This window comes from Bombus impatiens, unplaced genomic scaffold (genome assembly GCF_000188095.3).
Source record: "Bombus impatiens unplaced genomic scaffold, BIMP_2.2 scf_0264, whole genome shotgun sequence".
In the NCBI taxonomy this organism is placed as follows: domain Eukaryota; kingdom Metazoa; phylum Arthropoda; class Insecta; order Hymenoptera; family Apidae; genus Bombus; species Bombus impatiens.
In genome coordinates, this window is record NT_176683.1 from 1,394,546 (window position 1) to 1,415,524 (window position 20,979).

The 20,979-nt window shown below is 36.1% G+C and overlaps 1 protein-coding gene across 3 annotated transcripts in view; it reads right to left on the reverse strand.

Moving 5' to 3' along the window:
* Nucleotides 1-518: 518 nt before the first annotated feature.
* The window catches only part of LOC100743377, a 173,743-nt gene continuing 153,282 nt past the window's right edge, over nucleotides 519-20,979 (reverse strand). For 2 of the 3 annotated variants that reach the window (XM_033320305.1, XM_033320306.1), the window contains 15 exons: nucleotides 14,950-15,087; nucleotides 11,170-11,267; nucleotides 9,920-10,121; nucleotides 9,748-9,838; nucleotides 9,347-9,543; nucleotides 8,348-8,442; nucleotides 7,911-7,977; nucleotides 7,418-7,468; nucleotides 7,234-7,335; nucleotides 6,987-7,058; nucleotides 6,431-6,551; nucleotides 6,201-6,355; nucleotides 5,782-5,937; nucleotides 5,511-5,645; nucleotides 4,879-5,049 (listed from right to left, as the gene is read on the reverse strand). In XM_033320305.1, coding sequence (XP_033176196.1) covers nucleotides 4,879-5,049; nucleotides 5,511-5,645; nucleotides 5,782-5,937; nucleotides 6,201-6,355; nucleotides 6,431-6,551; nucleotides 6,987-7,058; nucleotides 7,234-7,335; nucleotides 7,418-7,468; nucleotides 7,911-7,977; nucleotides 8,348-8,442; nucleotides 9,347-9,543; nucleotides 9,748-9,838; nucleotides 9,920-10,121; nucleotides 11,170-11,267; nucleotides 14,950-15,087 — 1,851 coding nt within the window. Of the gene's footprint in view, nucleotides 4,487-4,875; nucleotides 5,050-5,510; nucleotides 5,646-5,781; nucleotides 5,938-6,200; nucleotides 6,356-6,430; nucleotides 6,552-6,986; nucleotides 7,059-7,233; nucleotides 7,336-7,417; nucleotides 7,469-7,910; nucleotides 7,978-8,347; nucleotides 8,443-9,346; nucleotides 9,544-9,747; nucleotides 9,839-9,919; nucleotides 10,122-11,169; nucleotides 11,268-14,949; nucleotides 15,088-20,979 lie in introns of those variants that run through there. The other variant, XM_012384591.3, reaches the window with a different exon arrangement.

A 20,979-nucleotide genomic window follows, 5' to 3' on the forward strand; every position in this document is an offset into this window, starting at 1 on the left:
AAAACGGGCAGTGACGTTCGTACGAGTTCGGATTTCGTTTGACGCGATTTAATTAGGTTAAGTATAGCTAGAGCTACTACGGTTACTAATTCGTAATTTTTCATAGAAATATTGTAGATTTACAACGATGCATTTCTGCAAATTTAATCGATCTTTCGTCAAATAGTAATAAATGCTCGTTCGTTTTTTACGTTTTCTTCTTCTTCTTTTTTTTTTTATTCTGGTTTCTTCAATTTTGCTACAACTTTTATCTGTCTTATATCTACTTTAGTCATCGCTAGGTTTAGTGTTAAAACAATGTGATTTGACTTGCAATCGGATTAAAATATTAATTATTGCAATTCCGATGAATTACAAACATAAATTTACTTGAAAATAAGAAATTTAAATGATTTCATTGGTAAATCTTTTTATACGGTATGTCGTATCATTGTCCGTTTACTTACCTTGTTCTGGTGGATCTGCGAAGATTAAGGAGATTTGAACGCGCGCACAAGCGCGACATCAACGAACAACGCTTATACTGCAACTTTTGCAATCAATGCATTTTAATAGATCTCGATCTGCTTGTTCGCGTTCTATAATAATCGGATTTCTTACGTCCTTTCTTTTTTTTTTTTGTTTTATTTTTGTTTGTTTTGTTATGTTTCCTCCTCGTGACCATCGATAAGAGTGCCGCGCTACAATGATCGGTGTATGCGATAACAGGAATTAGAATAATCTCGTCGTAATAATATTAGTAATCATAATAACCGTGACAATAATTTATAATGACGGTAATAATGGCGAGAATAATCATAATAATTAATAATTCGAGTCGTTGACTGTAAAAGTGGCTCGATTGTATTGCTCCCCGAATTTCGAAGGCGTTTCGGGATACTAATTAGTATCCCGAATCTATTTAATCTGCAAATATATTATAATTAGCATTAAGCTTCTCTAATCTCTCTCATTCTCGTGCTCTTTTACTTTCTTCCTTTCTTTCTCTCACACACACTCTCTTTTTCTCTTTCGTTCGATCGTCGACAACAGATACGTTCACGCTTTTTTCATAACGGTTACACCATCTCTTTTTGTTCTTGTCTTCTGTTATTTCTCTTTTCTTTTTTTTTTTTTTTTTTACAATCGATGCCTCGCCATCGTGGCATGACGTCGTTTTGCAACGTACCAACAGAACGAACGATCACGAATGCTTGGTGCAACGGTTATCCTTGCGAATTACCTTTGATTTCGATCCGTGTCGATAAGAAAAGCGATTGCGATTATGAGCCTAGGCGCGTATACCGACACTGATTGGCCAGAAGTCTAGAATCGTCGATTGTTACGCGAAATTCGAGAGTCTTCAATTTAGTCGCGAACTACGAATCGACAGAAACTCGATAGAAATGTAGAGTAGTTGATAGTTTCTATTTCGTCAATTAAAAAATTTCTAACTTGAAATTCCCAGGATGTCAGACTTTAGAATCTTATAACGTTGGGATCTTTTTATTTTTCAAATCACTCAAATTTTGTAATCATCGCTCCTCTTTTAAACTTTTCACTCGTGAAATCCTGAAATGAAATTTTCAATCTTCTCGACTTGCGGATTCGGAAGTTCTCAGATTTCTATATCTTCAAGCTTCGAGGTTCTCGATTTTAGCGCACATAATATCGCTTTTGCTAACTCTATAATATGCAGATTATTATGAGAATGTATCAGTCACGAAGAACGATTACCATAACACCGCCAAACAAAGCGAAGAAAATAATCTTGGGAAACCGGATGGGATGTTCAATAAATTACAATCCATTTACGTAAAACTTCTTAACCGACAGTGTCGGAATATACGCATTCACGTACACATGTATGCATATATAAATAGGTATTCGTCATTTACGAGCAACAATTCGCGCAGCGTACGATCCAACGTTCCCACGAGTTTTTACTATTTCATTGACTACCTTACTAGAACGTGGCCTCGATATCTCAATTCGATGTAGTGTATCGAAATCAAAAGCAACGAACACAGCTAGCTTTTACAGTGCATACGCTGACAGTTATATATCTACAGGGTGGTCCGTTTCAAATGGATTCCGCCCACCTCAAAAGATGAAGTCGAGCGCACGGTACAATTGAACATCGAGATAATTTATTAAACTATTGGAAGAAAATTTGGACGAGTATTTAATTACGCTTTTATTAGAAATTATAGTGAAGTTTTTCAAAGTTTTAGAATCTTGGAATAGTAAGAAAAACGTAGTATGTAAAAGATTTGAAATGTAAATTTCTTAAATGAAGGAAGAACTGGACTGAATATTTACTTTCTTAGGTATTTTTGTACTTCGTTAAATTAAATCTCGTCGAATTTATCTTCATTATCGGTTGAACTTATTAAAAAACCTATTAAATTAAAGATTTAGTTTCTCTATTTTACTGAATATTCCATCGCTTGGACCCTCTTGCGCAACAATTTAACGATAAATCGCTTGCTATAGATCATATTCTACCCTTCTACAGTTTCATAATTTGACGTCATTTAGGATAATCAAATAATTTGTAATTTCCAAAATTTCGCTAACAGTGCTAATCCAATTCCCTAAGAGCGTGTCCAATTATGTTCAATTTCTCTTGTCGTTCGTTCATCGTTCAAAAACGAATCACCCTATCTATACATACACTTTGGCGCAACTAACACTAAAAGTTCGCGTGCTGTACGAGGCAAGTAAAATTCTACGCCACTCGAATCAAACCAGAAGCTGAAACATCGAATTCGATACGAAATCGAATCGTGTCAAGTTCGATATTCGTGACCTGAAATGAAATTCGAGCGGAAATATTCACGCGAAACCGGCAATCGCGAGCAAGTGTCTCGTCATACTTTTTCCTGAACCATCTTTCTCCGTACTCCGACGTAATACTTCGCTGAAATTTTCCAGCTTTCCTTTGCTTACGCCTTCGAAGATCTACGCTAACGACTAGGATAATAGGATAAATTGAACTATACGCGATCAACAAGCTAGTTTCTCAACAAGTCCATCGTCGTCTCTTTTAAATTCCTTCGCCTTTTTCTTGGAAAAAATTGCCACATCGTAAAAATGCAACGAAGCTCGATCGCGTTCGTTTCATCGAACCTATCAATTTCTCTTTCTCTTTTTCGAGAGTTAAATTAAGGTTCTTTGTTATATCGAACGCCGATCACTCGATGGGAGTTGGAACTTGTTTTTCTCTTTTATTCTGTATTTTTTGATGAATTTTTAGATGTTCATTTTTCGCGTTTTTCTTTTCTTTTACGAGCAGCCCCGAAAGTGTTCGAAACTCGCGTGGTTTGTCGTGCGCGATCGTGCGCTACCCTAAGTCTCTAAGTCGCCTAACTTAAACGTAAGTGATACGAAACGTACAAGCGAGATATCTCTGTTCGTATGAAGACACGGTTGGAATCCCTTGGGAAGAGGGAGAAACTTCCTGAAAACAAATCGATCGATTTTTCTCACTTTTCGCTTTCTCCAATGTAATTTTCCTGCGTTTCTCTCTGGACCTTCTATCTGTTTCGAAAAGACAAATTCTTTCAGTATTGCTATAAATACGAATAATATCGATAAAGAACCTCGAAGAAGAATATTCCTTCCATCTACAAAACTTTCGTTCAATTCTATCAAGTTACTTCATACAGCTTCGTTTACATTCGTCTTAATTTATATATCAAATATTATTGTATTCTCTTCTTCTCGAATTTCCATCTCCATCGAGAATACATCTTCCTTCTGGAACCCTCGTCTACGAGGCTGTACGATTATGTCGATTATATCGATCGAAATGAATTCTCCATAAATTATCTTCGCATCCTACTTCTCCGGTAATAAAATCGATAAAAAGTAGAGCGTCGAGAGAAAGGAATTTTGTAGAATTATCTTATCTTATTTTGGAAAATCGATCAAATTATTTCGAATATGATATATTTTTCGCGAGTTTCCACCCCTCTTGCCAAACGTTTCACCGTGATATACGTCCACGTGGCTATTACAATATATAGTATCGCTCTAACTGCATAAATACTCTTCTGTGTCGTTAATTCTAATAAGTGTATATAACGGGTGTCGCGAAATATTCGTGTTAACTACTCGCCGGATGTTCAGCCGCGGCAGACGGAATTCTTTTTCGAATCGTCGATAATAATCGCGCAAACGCATCGATATTTGGTAATCGAGTCAGAGCGTGTTCTATAAAATCGCGTGTAAGACGCTCGAAGCGTCTGGGCCTGGATTATCATTTAACTAGACAAGATCCGAAATATTCGAATCGTGTATACAGTTACAACGTACATACGTAACTGCATTTATAGATCGCATTTCCTTTGGTTTCACTTGTTCTTCTAGAATTAGCGTTACTTATACGGTAAACGGTATTTATAGTTACTTTGGTATAGTCAGTTATATCACACTAGAATCCATGGTGTCTGGAGGGGATTGCCGCCCGAACTCTTGCTTTCTGAGTTCCGCCTGCAGAACCCTGGACACATTGTTAAATCATTTCTTTGGTTAACATTTTAGGGATACTTTTTGGATTTTGTTACGTGATACGAATTTTTTCTTGTAAAATGGATGAAATTGGTAATACAGAGTGACCGATTTTAACGTATAAATGTGAATTACTGATAAAGTACTTGCTGTACCAAAAAAAAAAAAAAAAAGAAAAATGTTCAGATATAATGTTCGTGTAATTTGATGTAAATTACATTTCCCGTAAATAGACGCATAGAGATGATACGAAAGTGACATGTGGTTTTCTCAAATGGAATTTAATATAATTTTAATGTACTAATTTTCACATTTTGTATCAACAGTTATTAATTTATTCATGTCGAAAAACCGTTAGTTAGCAATTTATGAAAAATTTACCTGTCATTGTTTAGCGGACTTGAACCTAGCCAGTTTCAATTGCACCGGGTTGGAAACTTTCACGTGAACTGCGATGTCTTCTACTGGAGCTTCGCGGACGTCTTGGCCACCGACTGCCACCACTCGATCGCCTTTGCAAATTTTCCCGCTTTCCAAAGCGCTACCACCGGGTAACTAAGCGAACAATACAATTGAATTATAATTTCGAACTATAATTTTCCAAAAATAATTAATTAAAGCAATTAAAAAGCAAAATGGGTCATTTAATATTATATATATATTTTTTTTCACCGACTATAAATAGATAGTATAGCTCCATGAAGGAAAAATAAAGCTTCCACCGAACATGTTTCAATAAATAACAAGAGAAAAAGATGGATAATCCACAGCATTTTACGATAAATTGGATTAGGATACTCGCATTCTTTTTATTTCTCTCGTTGATTTAATTATGTACGATCGTGAAAGTAAAATTACAGTTGACTGACAAATTGTTAATTCCAAAGACGCATAAATGTACCTTATAAGTTGCTCTATTTTTAATTTCGCTTTGTTAACATCTCTTAGAAACCTCACTTTCAGACAGTGGATCTATAGTTCGCAATTGTGTAATGATTTCGTATAAGGAAGCATACCAAGTCTGATACATATGCTCCTTTTCCACTCTTGTATCCTGTCAAACAGAGACCAGCTCCTTTGCCCGACTTCTTCTGCAATTCAACGTCGATTTCCTCTTCACCTTTCTCGTGTCGATGCACCACCATTATGATCTACGTTCAAAAACGTATAAATGTTTCATTATTGGACACGTTAAAAATTAAATAAGATTAAGCTAAAAAGAAGTCATTGGAAATTCTCAAGTTTATAAGGACGTGTTCTGTACAATGGAAAAAGAAGAAGACGTACAGTTCCCGAAGCTTTTAATACGGCAGCATGAGCGTTATCATGTTCCATCTCCTTGAAACTTTGACTACACATTTCGAGTATCTGATCTCCAGCTTGCAGCCGTCCATCTTTATGGGCTGCTCCGTCTGGAAATACTTCGACGATGAACACTCCTTTCTGAAATAAAATCGAGGAAATAATATTCCGCACAAAACTCTTTTCGTTCGTAAGTTCAAATAAATTATTTGAGAATTAAATTCTTCTAAATGGTTAAAAGATTAAAATTAGAATAAACTAAGTTAATGCAATTCCAATTTAAACTATAGAAGTTAATAGTGACCACGTATGATTCAATGGTACCAATTGAGAATCAGAATATTAGTTGAAATATTAGAATTTTTATTAAAAAAAAAAAAAAAAAGAAAGAAAATGAAGTTTACCAATGGCGTGTCGGAACCACCAGCTATAATAAAGCCGATGCCTTTGTCCTTGTCTTTCTGGAATTCTATCGTCGTATCTCTGCCAGCCACAATCTTGCAATCTTTTGGATCTTGCGGTGCTTCTGGTTCTGGTGGTTTCTCCGGCTCCTTTGGCGCTATAAACATGATCTTAAATTAGCCTTATATTAAATCTATGTTAATTATGAAAATAATTTCACATAAATAATTACGTTCAGGTTCAGGAATAATGCCCTTCGCCTTATCTTCTTCTTCCTTCGCGACTTTGCTTTGATTAGGATTGCATACTGTAAGCGTTACAACGCCTTCTGCTTTTTTTAAAAGACTCGTGGCCTGTGAAAAATGCAAGAAGTGTAATTTGAATGTGAATTGCGTTTTTATTCGGGGATTTCAATCCGACATTGTTTAATTAGCATTCGCTGTTAAATCATCGAAGTACATCACAGAATCCCTTCCAATTTTTTAATTTACCATTAACAATCTCGCGTTTATTATTTGCTATAGAATTCTTGAAAATTTAACACTGACGAAATCGTATTTATTCGATCGAACGTGATCAACAATCGCGAGATAAACAAAATGGTAAATTCTATGACAAACACTTAAGCGATTTTAAGGTCTAGCAAACTTTGGACTATACTTTTAACTGCATCTTTCTCTAAACACGTCTGTATATATGTCGCAAGTGAAGAACACTCGTAATACAAAACGAATAATACAAAACGTGTGAATACATCTCCATTGGACGATGCATTAAATAATAATTACCTCGTCGTAAGTAGAGCCCAGCAAACAGTCCATGTTGACAGCGAGGATCATGTCACCCACTTGCAAACCAGCCTGTAACACGCGAAATGTATCACATGAGAATGACACGTGCGAACTTGACAAGTTGTATTCGCATACTAATATATTCAATTGTAATTACAGTAGCGAATATACAATTATTATTCATTCAATATGTGATACAATGCATGAAACGATCGTTTAAAAATTAACAAAGGAATGCAATTACCTGCTCTGCAGCACTGCCTTCTTGAATGTCTGAGATGAATATACCTTGTCCAACTTCCGCGTGTTTTCCCTCGATGATCATTATACCTAGTCCGTACTGGCCCTAGATATTAGAAAATTTCAATGTATTGATGAAAATGGTATCTTTGGTGCGGTGGTAATTTTTGGGATTTGGTTGAACTTGCCTTCTTCACTGGTATGTTACGAACTCCTTTGTATTGGCTGAACATGTCGGACTGCAAGAGGAAAATAATACATCTATCGTTTGGATGAAATAATTTTTGTTAAATGAAACTGTGATTAACAAATTTTAACGGATAACGCATATTTTTGTAGCTTCTTAACGTAAATTTTCTGAGTTTGACTAAATAGACTCGACACGTTTGTTACGTAGATAATAATCGAGTAAATTTCTTGAAAAATGTTTGAATCTAAGATTCCTATAAGTTTGAAGAAAAGTTTTGTAATTTGGTGTTCCTCAAATTTCTCGAGAAATTTTGTAATTTAATATTTCTATAACGATGTTTCCCCTTAAGGAAATTCCTGTATTCTACATCTAATTCTGCAATATTTAAATGAATTCGTGCGTAAATTTAAAATGAAATTTTAAATAAATAAAAATACAAAATAAAATTTTCGTGAACACGTTTAAAGCTAAATTTTTCAAATCGAACTTACATCTTCCAATGTTGGAGGGAATTGAACGATCGGTTTAACGGCGAGATCATCAAGCGCGGCGCTCCTCCTATGCATCAAATTACTCGGTTAATTTTGTTATAACCGAATCATAGTCGGATAATAATAAATTCATTGACTCATGTATCGATTTATAAATTTATAATTTTTGGCTGAGATCGTCTTTGCTATAGACAAACCTGTTTTTGCTTAAAAAAAAGAGAGAAGAACATATATCGTTGCAAAGAATTAATATTACAATTTCAATGGCAATTCACATTCTTCTTTCGCCCTACAAATTTTTTTGAATAATTTTCCTGATTAATCTCAACGGAAAATTTTCTGTTTTTCTAGTTTTTAGTTAGAAATGTTTTATTTACAAAATAACTGAAATCACACGCATGAAAAAACACAGAAATACGAAGAAAATCTGTATGTACCTGAAAACGACGATTTTGAAATACGTGCCAGCCATTCCTTTAATCATGGCAGACGCATTCAAGTGACATCGTCCTTGCAGAACTCGGCCATTTACCTACATAGAAACATAATTCAAGAGTAACAAAATGGAAAATATTATTAAAAATGTTTACTCCATCAAATAAGAATAACCAGATGGCATGAATCATAATGGAATTCGCGATATGATCCCGAGTAAGGTGATTCACCCGGAAAATGTAGGTTTCGAGGCTTCGTCTCTGAGATAATCGAGTTTGAACGTTTGCCAAGTACACATACGTTCGACTAAAAATTCATCAACTTGTCTTGCTGCGATTTATCACTACCCAGCGCGATTCCGTTTGTATACGTTGACGATGACGGCCGAAAATTCCTCAAAGCAACACTTGTTGAACCATTAACAGCTGATGCCAGCTGATCTCGGCCCAATTGCCAAATTTCATTCATAGCTTACTGGTAATGTTCTTTTTTTCTTTCGGAAAATTTGCAAAATGCTTTTTTCGAATGACCGATATTTAGCTGTTGAAAAATTGCAAGCGGTATCATACGATAAAATTGATAGTATTTTCGTTCATGAATTAAACCACTTGTTAAGCTTTTAGAAGATTAGAAATATATTACAAACGACTATAATTGTATTGTTTTAATTTTGTTAGAATATTCTTTTATACAATTATGAGCATATTTTATAATTACGCTTCAACTTTTATAAAAAATCTTATTTTACTTTATAAACTGAACTAGTTCTTAAATTTGTAGACAATTTGAAAAAATATTCGACATATTGATTGGAATTTTATTATTCTAATTCTATCAGAATATCTTGTATATAATCATGCAAATATTTTATTAATTTATTAATAAATCCTTCATGAATCTTAATGTTAAATATGTATTTATTATGTATAAATATGTATTAACAGCGAAGGTAACAAGTTTATGACCGAGGATACGATGAAGAAAAAAGTAAAGCAACGTACCTCGAGTATTTCGTCGCCAACCAAAATCTCTCCAGTCTTGTGAGCTGCTCCCTTTGGATTAAGGCCACAAACGAACACTGCCATCCGATTTCGATCTCTGTGTCCCGCCAAGGAGATACCCAAACCACGTCTGTCTTTCTCTATCTTTACTAGCAACACCTTGTGCCCCAGTGAATGATATTTTTTCTGAACTTTCACTGTAACGCAAATAATGATATTGCTGATTCCTGTGATACTGACAAAGGGAAGAGGGACGAAAAATAGAGAGAACGAGAAAGAAGATAAGGGAGACGAAGGAAGAGAAAAAAGAAAAGTTTAAGAAGAGGGGAGATAGAAAATAAAGAAGAAAGAAAAATTTGATGCATAAATTAAAAAAAAGTTAATTTACATAAATTACGTACTATTCGTGTAACCGAACTCATCTTCAGTCTCTGGATCCGCTTCGATTTCTGCTTTGGTACGTTTTACGTTTCCGGCACTTTTTCTCGAAATCTACGGCAATTATTTAAATATTTGAATCTCCAAAGCTTCTTAAATATCTAAAAATTTGCGAGATACTCGAAGTTCACCGACCTCCATGCCACCTTTCGTGTAAACGTTACCCTCCAGCTCACGTATGTCCTCTTCAGAGCTCTCGTCGGACGAATACTTCCGTTTTGGAGGCTCTTCCGGTTTCGATGCATTATCCTCTTTCTCTTCGCTCACCTCTCGCAATATTCCTGGATTGGAAGGCGGTGATGGCGCCTTCTTGCGAATAGACTTTTTCATGGAGGATCTGAAAGTTTAATCAAACAATTGCTTTGTTTAATTTTTAATCGATCCTGGCATTTTCGTTCGAGAAAGGATATCGAGCAGGAAGAAGAACATTTTTAATCGTCACGAGTCCTGCTATAGTTCTTTAAACATATTTTACGTTAAAATGAAATCCTTAAGAAATTTATTGGAAATTTTAGTTCAAAAGAATTACTTGCAAAATTGGACGAAAGTATTGTCACGTCCCGCGATCCGCACGATTCGTAGCGCGAAAGTAGAATTAATAATTTCCTTCAAATCAAGGTAATTTAAAACGTTTATTTGAAACCACATTTACAGTATTTGAAGTGAAAAGCGGCTAAAGCCGCTAAAAGCTATATCTTGCGAAAACTTATCTAACTACGTTTTCAAATCTACCTAATTATGCTTTTATAACGATATTAAGACAATTTAAATTATAAACAAAGTCGGCAGTTAAACAGACGTTGGGGACCTTCCCAAACATTTTCAAAAGAAATAAAAAGGCAGTTCTTCATCTCCAACAGATATAAATAAGTGTAGCGACTCAAAGAAGTAAGTAAGAATAATAATTATTATCGTTCGTCTATCGAGTATAATTAATTACCGCTCGTCTATCGAATACTATTAATTAATTACCATTCGTCAACCGAATAATTACCATTCGAAGAGTTAGTTATCATTTTGTCAACCGAAGAATTTTATATCCGTCATTCTGTCAACTGTCATAAGTCAATTGTCAATATCGAAATCGAGTAAGATTTGAATGAATCATTACATATTGTTAATTTACTTTCAAACGACTATAATCCTCTCCCGTGCCAATATTCCCACACATAGCAGGTCAGCCGAAAGTGGAGCTTATTGTCAGTTGCATTAAACGTCAGTTAACGCTACCTTCTCGTCGGCAACTAAATAGAACGTAACGTAACATAAAATAGAACGTAAAATTTGCAAAGAATCTATCAGAAATTTTGAGTCAAATTTCCGACTTCAAATTGTAAGAAATGACTACGTTAGAAAGAAGTTTGTAAAAGAAACTCTTGAATTACCTTCGCGAACTGGATCCCGCGCCATCTGAAACTCTTGTACTTTGTCGCCTAAAATCTGATCTTGAGCTACTTTGCTTCTCTCCGTCTTCGAATCCTGCCTGTAAAACGAAGAAGAAAGAAAAATGCAAAGAGACGCACAAGAATATTCCTTCTTCTCGCACCTCCTTCCACTATCATCAGAAATAGAACGAAAATGAAATTACAATTTTAAACAGCGTGTACAAAGTCTTCATCTATGAAACGGAAGAGTAGACGATATTTCCTTCCATAGATCCAACGAAACTGAAATCGTGAAATTTTAGAAAAATGACAAAGCGTTAGAGGAAACCGCGAAACGGTAATTCATTCCAGACAACAGAGCAACTCCGCGAAATAAAGAGCAATTTGCACCAAAATAACTTTCTATCGCGCGTGCCTAAAGCCGCGGAAAAATTTCGAAAACTATAATCGCCGGCAGGGCGGAGCTTTCGAATATTCACGAACAATTTTCAGGGTCTCGATCAACGTTCTTCAAACAAACCACAATGCACGCTTAATAAACCTCGGAGAAAACGCGTCTGCCGATCGTTTGGAACTCACCACGCTGCAAACAACCCGTGTATCAGGAACTATTATAGAACAAGCTTTGAATTCACTATCAATTACAGTTCGGTCAATTACAAACACCGATCAATCGAATCACGAACGAGAATACGTAACGGGCGGTTATATTAATTCCAAGAAACGATCAAACAACGTGCGAGAACGATGGAGAGAGAGAGATTGTCTAAAATTGGTAGCTCGGGTAGGCGCGCGCGCGCGCGCTCTCTATCGTAACATTTCGAACGGGACGCATCGCGAAATAGACTGACGACGGGATCCTCCCGTTTTCACGCGCTCCCTCGTCGCCCCAAGTTATAACACAATCGATTCCGTTGACCGAATTAATTTACATTGGACAGGATCGAACGTGGCCCCTTGTTCCCGCGCTTTTTTATTCCGAGTGTCTCGATCACAATCAACCAGCCTTTTTCTCCGTGTTTTCATTAACCATTTCGCTTTTGATGGAAACTGCAATCTATAGTCGCAAACATGTTTCCATGTAAAATGGCACTACGATGTGTCTTTTTTTTTTTTTTTTTTTTTTTTTTTTTTTTTTTGTAACGTTTAAAGTGTTTCGGATAGCTCGAGCTTTTCCCCTTCTCGCTCATCTTACTCCTTTGAAACAAGTTTTCATGTATAAATTGCTTTGAAACGAAACGGTATTGTCACTAATTATTCCAGTCTTTTTAGTGTGCACTGAACACAGACTGAGACCAAGCCTATGTTATTATGTCATTTCACAAATTCTGTCGCCTTTCTTTTATTAATTTTTAATGAGGTATTGATCGAAGTCTGTTGAAACCATGTTGTTTTGCCATTGTATGCTCTTTCTTAACTAGTATTTATTTTTTAGCAGATGTAAATAGGTAAAATTGGTAGAGGAAAGAATGACAACCGAAAGTCGAAATCGAAATTATTTGCAACAACACTGTATCCTTTATCAATTTTGTAAAAGGATGAAGCAGCGGTGGAAATTGAAAATGTTCAATTTATCTGCAAATGTATAAGAACACACTGAAGATGGTTTCGAAGTTTCAGAAAGGAAATTTTTAGTACAACAGCGAGTCGGAGATGTATTCGAGTAGTTTTCATAATAAACTTTTTGACGAACTTCATTTGCTAGCTACAAGCAGCTCACAATCGCAAACACTGTATAGCTAAAAGTGTTTCGCAAATGCGAAACGTTACTATAGAGTTTTCTTGGTGAATTTGCTTCTACGCAGTGATTGAGAGAAGTATTCGAATGATTATTACTGTAAACTCTGTGGTATACTTAATTTGCAATTTGCGTTACGAAAGATCGATAAGATGAAAGGTATTTTGATTTTATTGGAATGCTTTTTATGCGATTGAAAATAATTAATTCTGAGTTGAAATACATTTTTGAATTACTGTAAGTCTCAACTTAGGATTTATAATCTTAGAATTATCGATTTTAATAAATCGACCACCTAACCGCTGTGGTGGCATTCTGTTTACGGACAACTGCTACGCTGATGTTATGCAGATTTACTTCTGCGTTGAAAGAACCATTGTAGTGATATTACACAGACTGGTTTCTGTGTATAAATAGTCGGCCTCCAATAAACTATTTACAATAAATTTGTTCATACAAATAGCCATTATGCTAACTTTATGTATCTGATCTTCAGTAGAAATACTGAAACTTGGCTTCCTCTATAAACGTCATTTACATCTAGAAACAAGCTTCCACAAACTTAGGATACTTCGCCGTATAGAATCCTCCTCATCCTGCTATCATATACAAATTATTTTTATACTTGAAAATTTATGTTATTTTCTTCTAATTGTATAATTTCACAGTCGATATATGAGATTCTTGGAAAACAAACTGAACAACGTCGCTGTTCATAGATTTCTCAGTTTACTTAATTACTTCAATTACTTCATTACTTCAATTTACTTCAATTACTTAATTGTTCAGTATTTGAAAAAAAATCGATTTATTTCTATAAAATTTATTTGTCACAAGAAAATAGCATAAACGATCGCAAATTGCGAGATGAATTTTGATAAATGATATTTGTAGTCGTCATTTCTCTTTGCATTTTAATTTACAAGGCAGTAGGTTCATTGACTAAATAGTTACAAATCATTTGCTACAGATGTATAACAACGATGTTCCCTTGTCTGTCAAACTTTGCTTAAACTCAATGGTTTAAAGTAATTTGAATAAGAAACGAATAAGTTGCGCAATACTATAAGGTAAATACCTTATGCAAGTAGGAATTTAAATTCTAAGCAGACACAATTGCACACTTGCGACGTGCTTTCCACTGAAATGGCAATATAGTGGTGGTTAGCTATGCGGTCGTGGCAGGGTTAATACGTGACGATTGTCACGATCGGAAGATCCATTAGCTAATTATTAGGGTCGATCTAATTAGATCGAATTGGTTTGAGAATGGGTCTCTTTGGTTGAATATCCTCTCGAATAGATTAATTGCCTACCCAACAACAAAGGAACACTTGAAAATTCCAAACAGTTTCAGATATTGGATTCAACTGAATGAGCGGCATTACCACAAATCTCTTTCATTGCCCCGCTGATATTCTAAGGAGATCAATTTTCCTTCGAAAACTAAATAATATCGGAGAATGCTAAATCATCTCAACTGCTGGAAATAAAAAAATTAAAACGATGTACGAGGACGAAATATATTAAACGTAGCGAAATATATTTTAGTATAAAATTCCTACTGACTTGAAACGAACTCTTGAAACATTCTCTTCAACATCCACCGACGTTGCTATATAAACAGCAACTCGGTGCACTGCTGCAAATTTTCGTATAATTTCTTTTTTTTTATTTTCTAGAAGACGAGCAATTTAAATTTGTTTGCATCTTAACGATAAACCTATGAAATATTACTCTTTTTGTTTATAATTTCATTCAAGGCCAAAAAATACTAATCTTTCGATTGTTCGATGCTGGAAACATGGCCGCTTCGTATTTTCCTCTCGCTTCTTTCTGTTACTGTATATTCTATTTTGTTGCGTGACTGATTGCATTTAACAGACAGAGAAAGCCGAATTTCTCGATCGAACAAACAACTTCAAACAAGCACAGTGAAACGTCGAATCTAGTTCAGGTTGCGAGACGTCAGAAATAGTAAAGCGTGTGACCGTGTCAATTGGCGCGCGTGCACAAAACGAGACTGAATGAAAACGACCCACCTGTGTCACTTCCGGCGTGCTGGACCTGACTGGCGAGACTGGCGAAGCCTTTTGACGAAAGGATGCCGTGGGTGTTCCGGGCAATCGACTCCTCGTGTTCTGCTTCCTTCCCTCCGCTTCTTCGTCGTGCTCGTTGTTCTACAAATTTCACAGAAGAGAAAAACCAAAGCATGAAATATCAGGAAGAGGTAGATAAAGAAACGTTATTTGTAACAGTGCAACGACGTTCAGACGTGACAGGACTCGCTGATACGCGATGGTACGGATTGATAGTACAAATTGAAGAGGAAGGAGAAAAAGAGGCGGAGTTGCGAGAAGAGGAAGAGAAAGAAGAAAATCGAGGCTTTTGATTCATGGTTCTGTTAATTCGCCATTATTCATACACATTGTTTCAGTGTGTCTCGACAAGACCGATTCTTCCAACGAAACCTCGATGGAGCTCCATTTATCGAAAAGAATTTCTCTTCTTCTGAAGAAATAGAGAAGAAATAGGTTTGATTGGTATCTGATTGAATGAGCTTCTGCTGGTTGTTACAGCGCTGTGAGAGGCAAAAGAGTTCGAATACTTGACATGGTAAATTTTTATCGGCTTGTTACACGCGTTGTTGAAACTTTTGAAAGTTTTGTTAACGCCAGGGAAACACGATTACGTCGGTTATGCTAGTGGCGGGAATTAGCAGAGTTCTATCGTATGTACCGTTTGTTCCCAGTGGAGTCCGATACATAGAGTTCTACTATAGTCGCAAAGCTAAAGGCGGAAAGGAATGCATACCAAAAGGATGCGGTTTACGCTTGAAAGCCTCGATTTGAATAATCCTGTGACACCAAGCCGTATAAAAGCCTGAGATCTTTGAAGAGAAAGGACAACAATAGGAGGAGGAAAAAAGGGGAAAGAAACAGAAGAAAAGGAAGCGGAATAAACAGAAGGGAACAAGGGAAGCGGAGCAATTGAAATAGAAAAGGGGGAGAGAAAAGAATAGCAGCGACGGCAGCGGAAAAAGAAGAGAAGAAAAATAAAACAATATGAAGAACAAAAAGAAATAGGAATAGAGAAGGAATAATTGATGTAAGAAGAAGAAACAAGGAAAGAAGGATAAGAAATGGAATGAAATGAGATGGAAGAGAAAAATAAAGAGGCGAAAGAAAACAGAGCGGTGGAAACAGAAGAGAAACGAGTAAAGGGGGGACAGAAATGATGAAAGAAGAGAAATAAACAAAAGAATAATAATAACATAGTGAAAGATACAAGGAAATAAGAAACGAGAAAATGTGAAAGAATAAATAACGTAAGAAATAAAAATGGAAGAAGAAAAAGAGGAACAGGAAGTGTAGAAGAAGAAGAAGAAGAAGAAGAAGAAGAAGAAGAAGAAGAAGAAGAAGAAGAAGAAGAAGAAGAAGAAGAAGAAGAAGTAAAAGAGAGGAAGGATGGAAGTTGCCAGGTGCTATTTCGGTTGGCGCAGTACGATGCTTCCGGACTGAATTACTCGTGGCAACCGGTGAAATATTCGGCGTGACGGTTTCTTGAATTGTTGCCAGAGGAGAAACGCAGTGATTTAAAGATGTACAAGCGTGTTCAATCGCGATCATCGATAACAGCGAGCCCCATACGTTACACCGCTACCTCGGAATGTGATTAATGCGTGTTATTAGATTTTGGCCTCGCACGAGACTTGCAGCACATTCCACTGACTGGGCTCAAGGATCCGCGAAATAACAATTAACCGACTGATCTACATATGGGTTTGTGAGTTCGTTTGTTTCGTTGTAAATCAATACGGATATCACACTGTCGTTACGTTAACAATTAAATGGAAACATCGAGTAAGTGTCCGTAGAATATTTTCGTCGAAGTTGATTTAACGATGTGTAAGATCAATGCTTCTACGGTCTTCGTCGATAGTTGACGCGCAGGTTGCAGGTAGTTCGTTAGAAGGCGATGTAGTGTCGAACGCGAGAAGCGCGTTAAGTGTTCTACACTTATGGAACAGTGAAATTTCAAAATCGATTGTTTTCAAAATGTGCCAAATGTATTATAAATGTTCGAGGTTTCCATTCGTTTGTGGATTTTAGTGTGTGTTACGTTCTTTGTTACGTTAAGTGGATTCAAGTGGATTTTTACACAATATGTAATACGCCTTGGATGATCTACTTATGTGAATAGAGACGTAAGTAATAGACATTAATCCATAATTGATATCATCGAACCGTAGGTGATCACAGTAGTTTCAATTAGAGTTGCAGTCAAATATTATTCAATTTTTATCGTATTAAAAATACTGTTATAACGATATTTGTTATGTAAAAACCAGGATAAAAATTAAGATACAAACTATTGTAATATTATATGTAATATTTAATTCAAAGTCTTGTGTGCCACCCTATAATTCAATGATACCAATGGAGGTTTCATCTACGGTTAATCGTGGATTTTAGTGTGTTACGTTTAGTGTTGCATTGAAAGAGCATTCGATGATTTACAAAGCAATATTTTGTGGATAGTTCACCTATGGGTTTGTGGGAATTATTTAAAATTGTTTACCCCAAGTTAATTATTTTCAACAATTTTTAAATCTTTTCGTCTTTCTGTCTGAAACCGGAGAAATAACTGCATGCAAAAAAAAAATATATTTTTGTTCACTTCAGAGAAATATTATAATTGGATCGATTAAGTTGCATTAGTATCATGATAATATTATATAAAATTAATAATGTATTCTTTCGTTCGTTATTGACGGTAATATGGGTGGTTTGACGAATTAAGATCGTTATTGGACGCACTTTTACCGTGATTGGGAAATATGTTTGGTGATCATGTTCTATTTTTAAAGGAACTGATCGATAGCATTTACATTTCGAAGCTCTTGTTTGATGGGACAACCTGAGTTTACGAACGATCAGGTAGATAAAACAGTCGACTTTCACCTACGCTAGATTTAAAGCAAATGTATCCTGAAAAAAATATCAGAATTTTATAATTCTTTGAATTAATCACTGTCATTGTCAAATAAAAAAAATAAATGTAACAAGTAAAGAAGAAACATAAAATCTATGGAAGAAAATAATTTTTTCATATGTGTCTTGACTTAAAAGTCTCAAATGATTTTTGAGAAAATCCTGCACTTTTAAAGAACAATAATTATCCAAAGTTTAAATTAATCATCAAAAACCAACAATAAAATTGGTATTTAGTTTTTATCGGAAATAACAAGTACTGTTAAACCGACTTAGAATACACCGTATGAAGCCAACACATTTATATTTACTGCAACGACTGCATCAATATTTTTAATAATTACAGCGCACATTCTTCTAAATTGTTCTCACTCGAAATTACAAGTTTAAGTAACTTTAGCAACTCCACACTTTTACCAAATGAAATAATAATTTTTAAAGACTCGTATAATTCCCCCAAAATATCCAAATACTCGTAAACACATCGTATGTATCTATATACAACTATGCAATAGAAAAAAATGAATACTCACACAGACGCAGAAATTCCCAAAGGAAGAGAAAAAGAGAAAAGAAACGAAAGGAAGAAGCATATTATCAATCTTAAAAATCACGAATATAAAATGCCCCGAAGTAAGAAGGAATCAAAATATCAAATTATCAAAACTCACAGATTACAAATTCCAAGCTGGAGAAACATACAAAAAAAAAAAAAAAAATCAAAACCAGGAACCATGTCACCGATACCAAAAGTCACAAAAATATAAAACAACCTCAAACGAGAAAAGGAGAAGAAGAAAAGCAGCAAAATCGGAGGATTACACCATCGAACCAAAAAATCACAAACAGAAAAATCTCGAACGAAGAAAGAAAAGGAAGAAAGAACAAGATCCAAGGATTATGTCACCGACCTCAAACGTCGTAAATATAAAAATATTCAAAGGAAAGTGAACAAAAAAGAACCCAAGACCGAAGACCGTATCACCAACCGTATCCCAACAGTCACAAATACAAGAAATTCCAAACGAAACGAAAGTACGACGGACAAAAAGAAGGAAAACCAGGAACCATATCACCGTTGCCAAATTACGTTCGACGCGGTCCAACTCTGATCCGTGAAATCTATCCTCAAAGGGACTACTATCCTCAACAACGAATAGCAGGCGTCACATGTGCGTGTATTCGTTGGAACGTACACCGAACGAGACGCGTTTGCGTCCGAAGAGGCGGTGCATCGCGACGCTGTTCCGTCGGAGGCAACGTCTACCAGCCGGTTTCGTGCATGAAACTGCCGGGTCGTCGATATATCGCTACCGAGAGAGAGATGGTTCGACGTGATCAGAGGGGGGTTACTGCCGCAGCTGGAAGGGGTGCCAATGGTCCATGGTGTGTCGATGATGGACGGTTCGTTGCAACCACGTAATCCACACTTTCTCACACGGATCGTCCCTGACTCATTGCCAATCACCCCTCCCACCGTGTACACTATCTGCCTTCTCTTTCTAACCTTTATTTCGCGCGTTCCCCCTCTTTATTAGTCCCTGGGGTTGTTTCGCGTTAGTTTTGCCCTTCCTGAATTGTTTTATGCCGTGTCAGGATTCATGTTTTTTAAAGGATCCGCTTGGAATGTGAAATGCTCTGGCGGGATCCACGCTTTCTGCCATTCGTTTTGTTTTTCTTTCCTTTTATTTTGTTGTTTCTGCTGTTTGCAGAGCTTCGGCGAACTTTTCCAAGTTGAACGTTGGAATTACAGAAACGTCGGCTGCGTTTTTCGAGAGAGGGCTTCCGGATTTTTTTCTTTCGGAGGTGGAAACTTTGTTTCTTTTGGAGTTTTCGTGGCCTGGAAATGCGTGTGGCAAGGTGTTTCGAATTTCCAAGAGAAGCGTTAAGTACCGTCGCTGACGTTGTTAACGATATTCGATAATAAAATTTACGATTTTGAAAGGAGAGAAATTCTCGTTATAAAGATACGAAAGTAAAAAAAATCTTCGAATGTTCGATTCTCATTTTTAACCAGATTTTCCGCTGGTTTCCTCACAAAGGAAGATAAAACAACAGAGCTGCATGCACGAGTTCTCCGCATCTCTGTCAATTCGCACAAACAAAATTTCGAATAGAAATAATCAAAAGCAAATCTTTCAAACTTCAAATGCCCTAGTCAAAGAAATGGAAATGAAAAATTACTCGAACGTTTGATCGTTACTCCTAACCAGATTTTCTGCTCATTACCTCACACAGGGAAATAGAAGAACAGACAGATTCGTGCAATTTGCACGCAATCTTTCGAGCGAGAACATTCTCCGTGCAAACTTGTCAAAACAAAAGCGTTTCCTTCGATCCCCTGTTCCTGGTACCAGCCTATCTTCGACACCGTTCGCTCTGATTTGCATGATTCTCGTTCTGTTCCCGCCTTTCGCACCATTTCACCCCCCTGTCATCCCCTCGTCAGATGGTTTATTGGAAAGTTCGACCTCGATGCACCGTACATCTACAAGGGATTCTCTATAATGGCTCTGCCTACACTACTCTATTCCTCTTTCGATTTTTTTTTTTTTTTTATCTCCGATGCACCCTCTATCCATCTCGTTCTTTCGCCGTATCTGCCTGTTCCGTGTTTCTCTATCTCTAGCTTGATCGGTTCAATGTCGTTTAGTCGCTTTAATTTCATACAGGCTCGAAGTGAATTTCTGTGAACCAAGTGGATCGAAGTTGAAACATATGACGACGATGTGTGTAGGTATGCAGATGTGGGGAATGTTCTTTGGAAGAGTGAAATGGAAAATTGTTTGCGAAGTATGGGAATTTGGGTTTCCGAGTTTTATTGTTTCGCGAGTTGCATTTCGTTGGCGATTTGATCGTTTGATTTATCGAAGTATTTTAGAACATTCGCAATTTTGTAATTTAACATTCTGGGGCAATCTGTGATATTTTTCTAAATATGCTATGAAATAAAAAAATTTTTCAAATATATTTTATTCTAAATTGGATAGTGGGAACATGTAGCATTATTGAAATATATTTTATAGTTTGAGTCTTCTGTGAGAGAGATTAGACTAGTTTGTCATTAAAATAATCTAT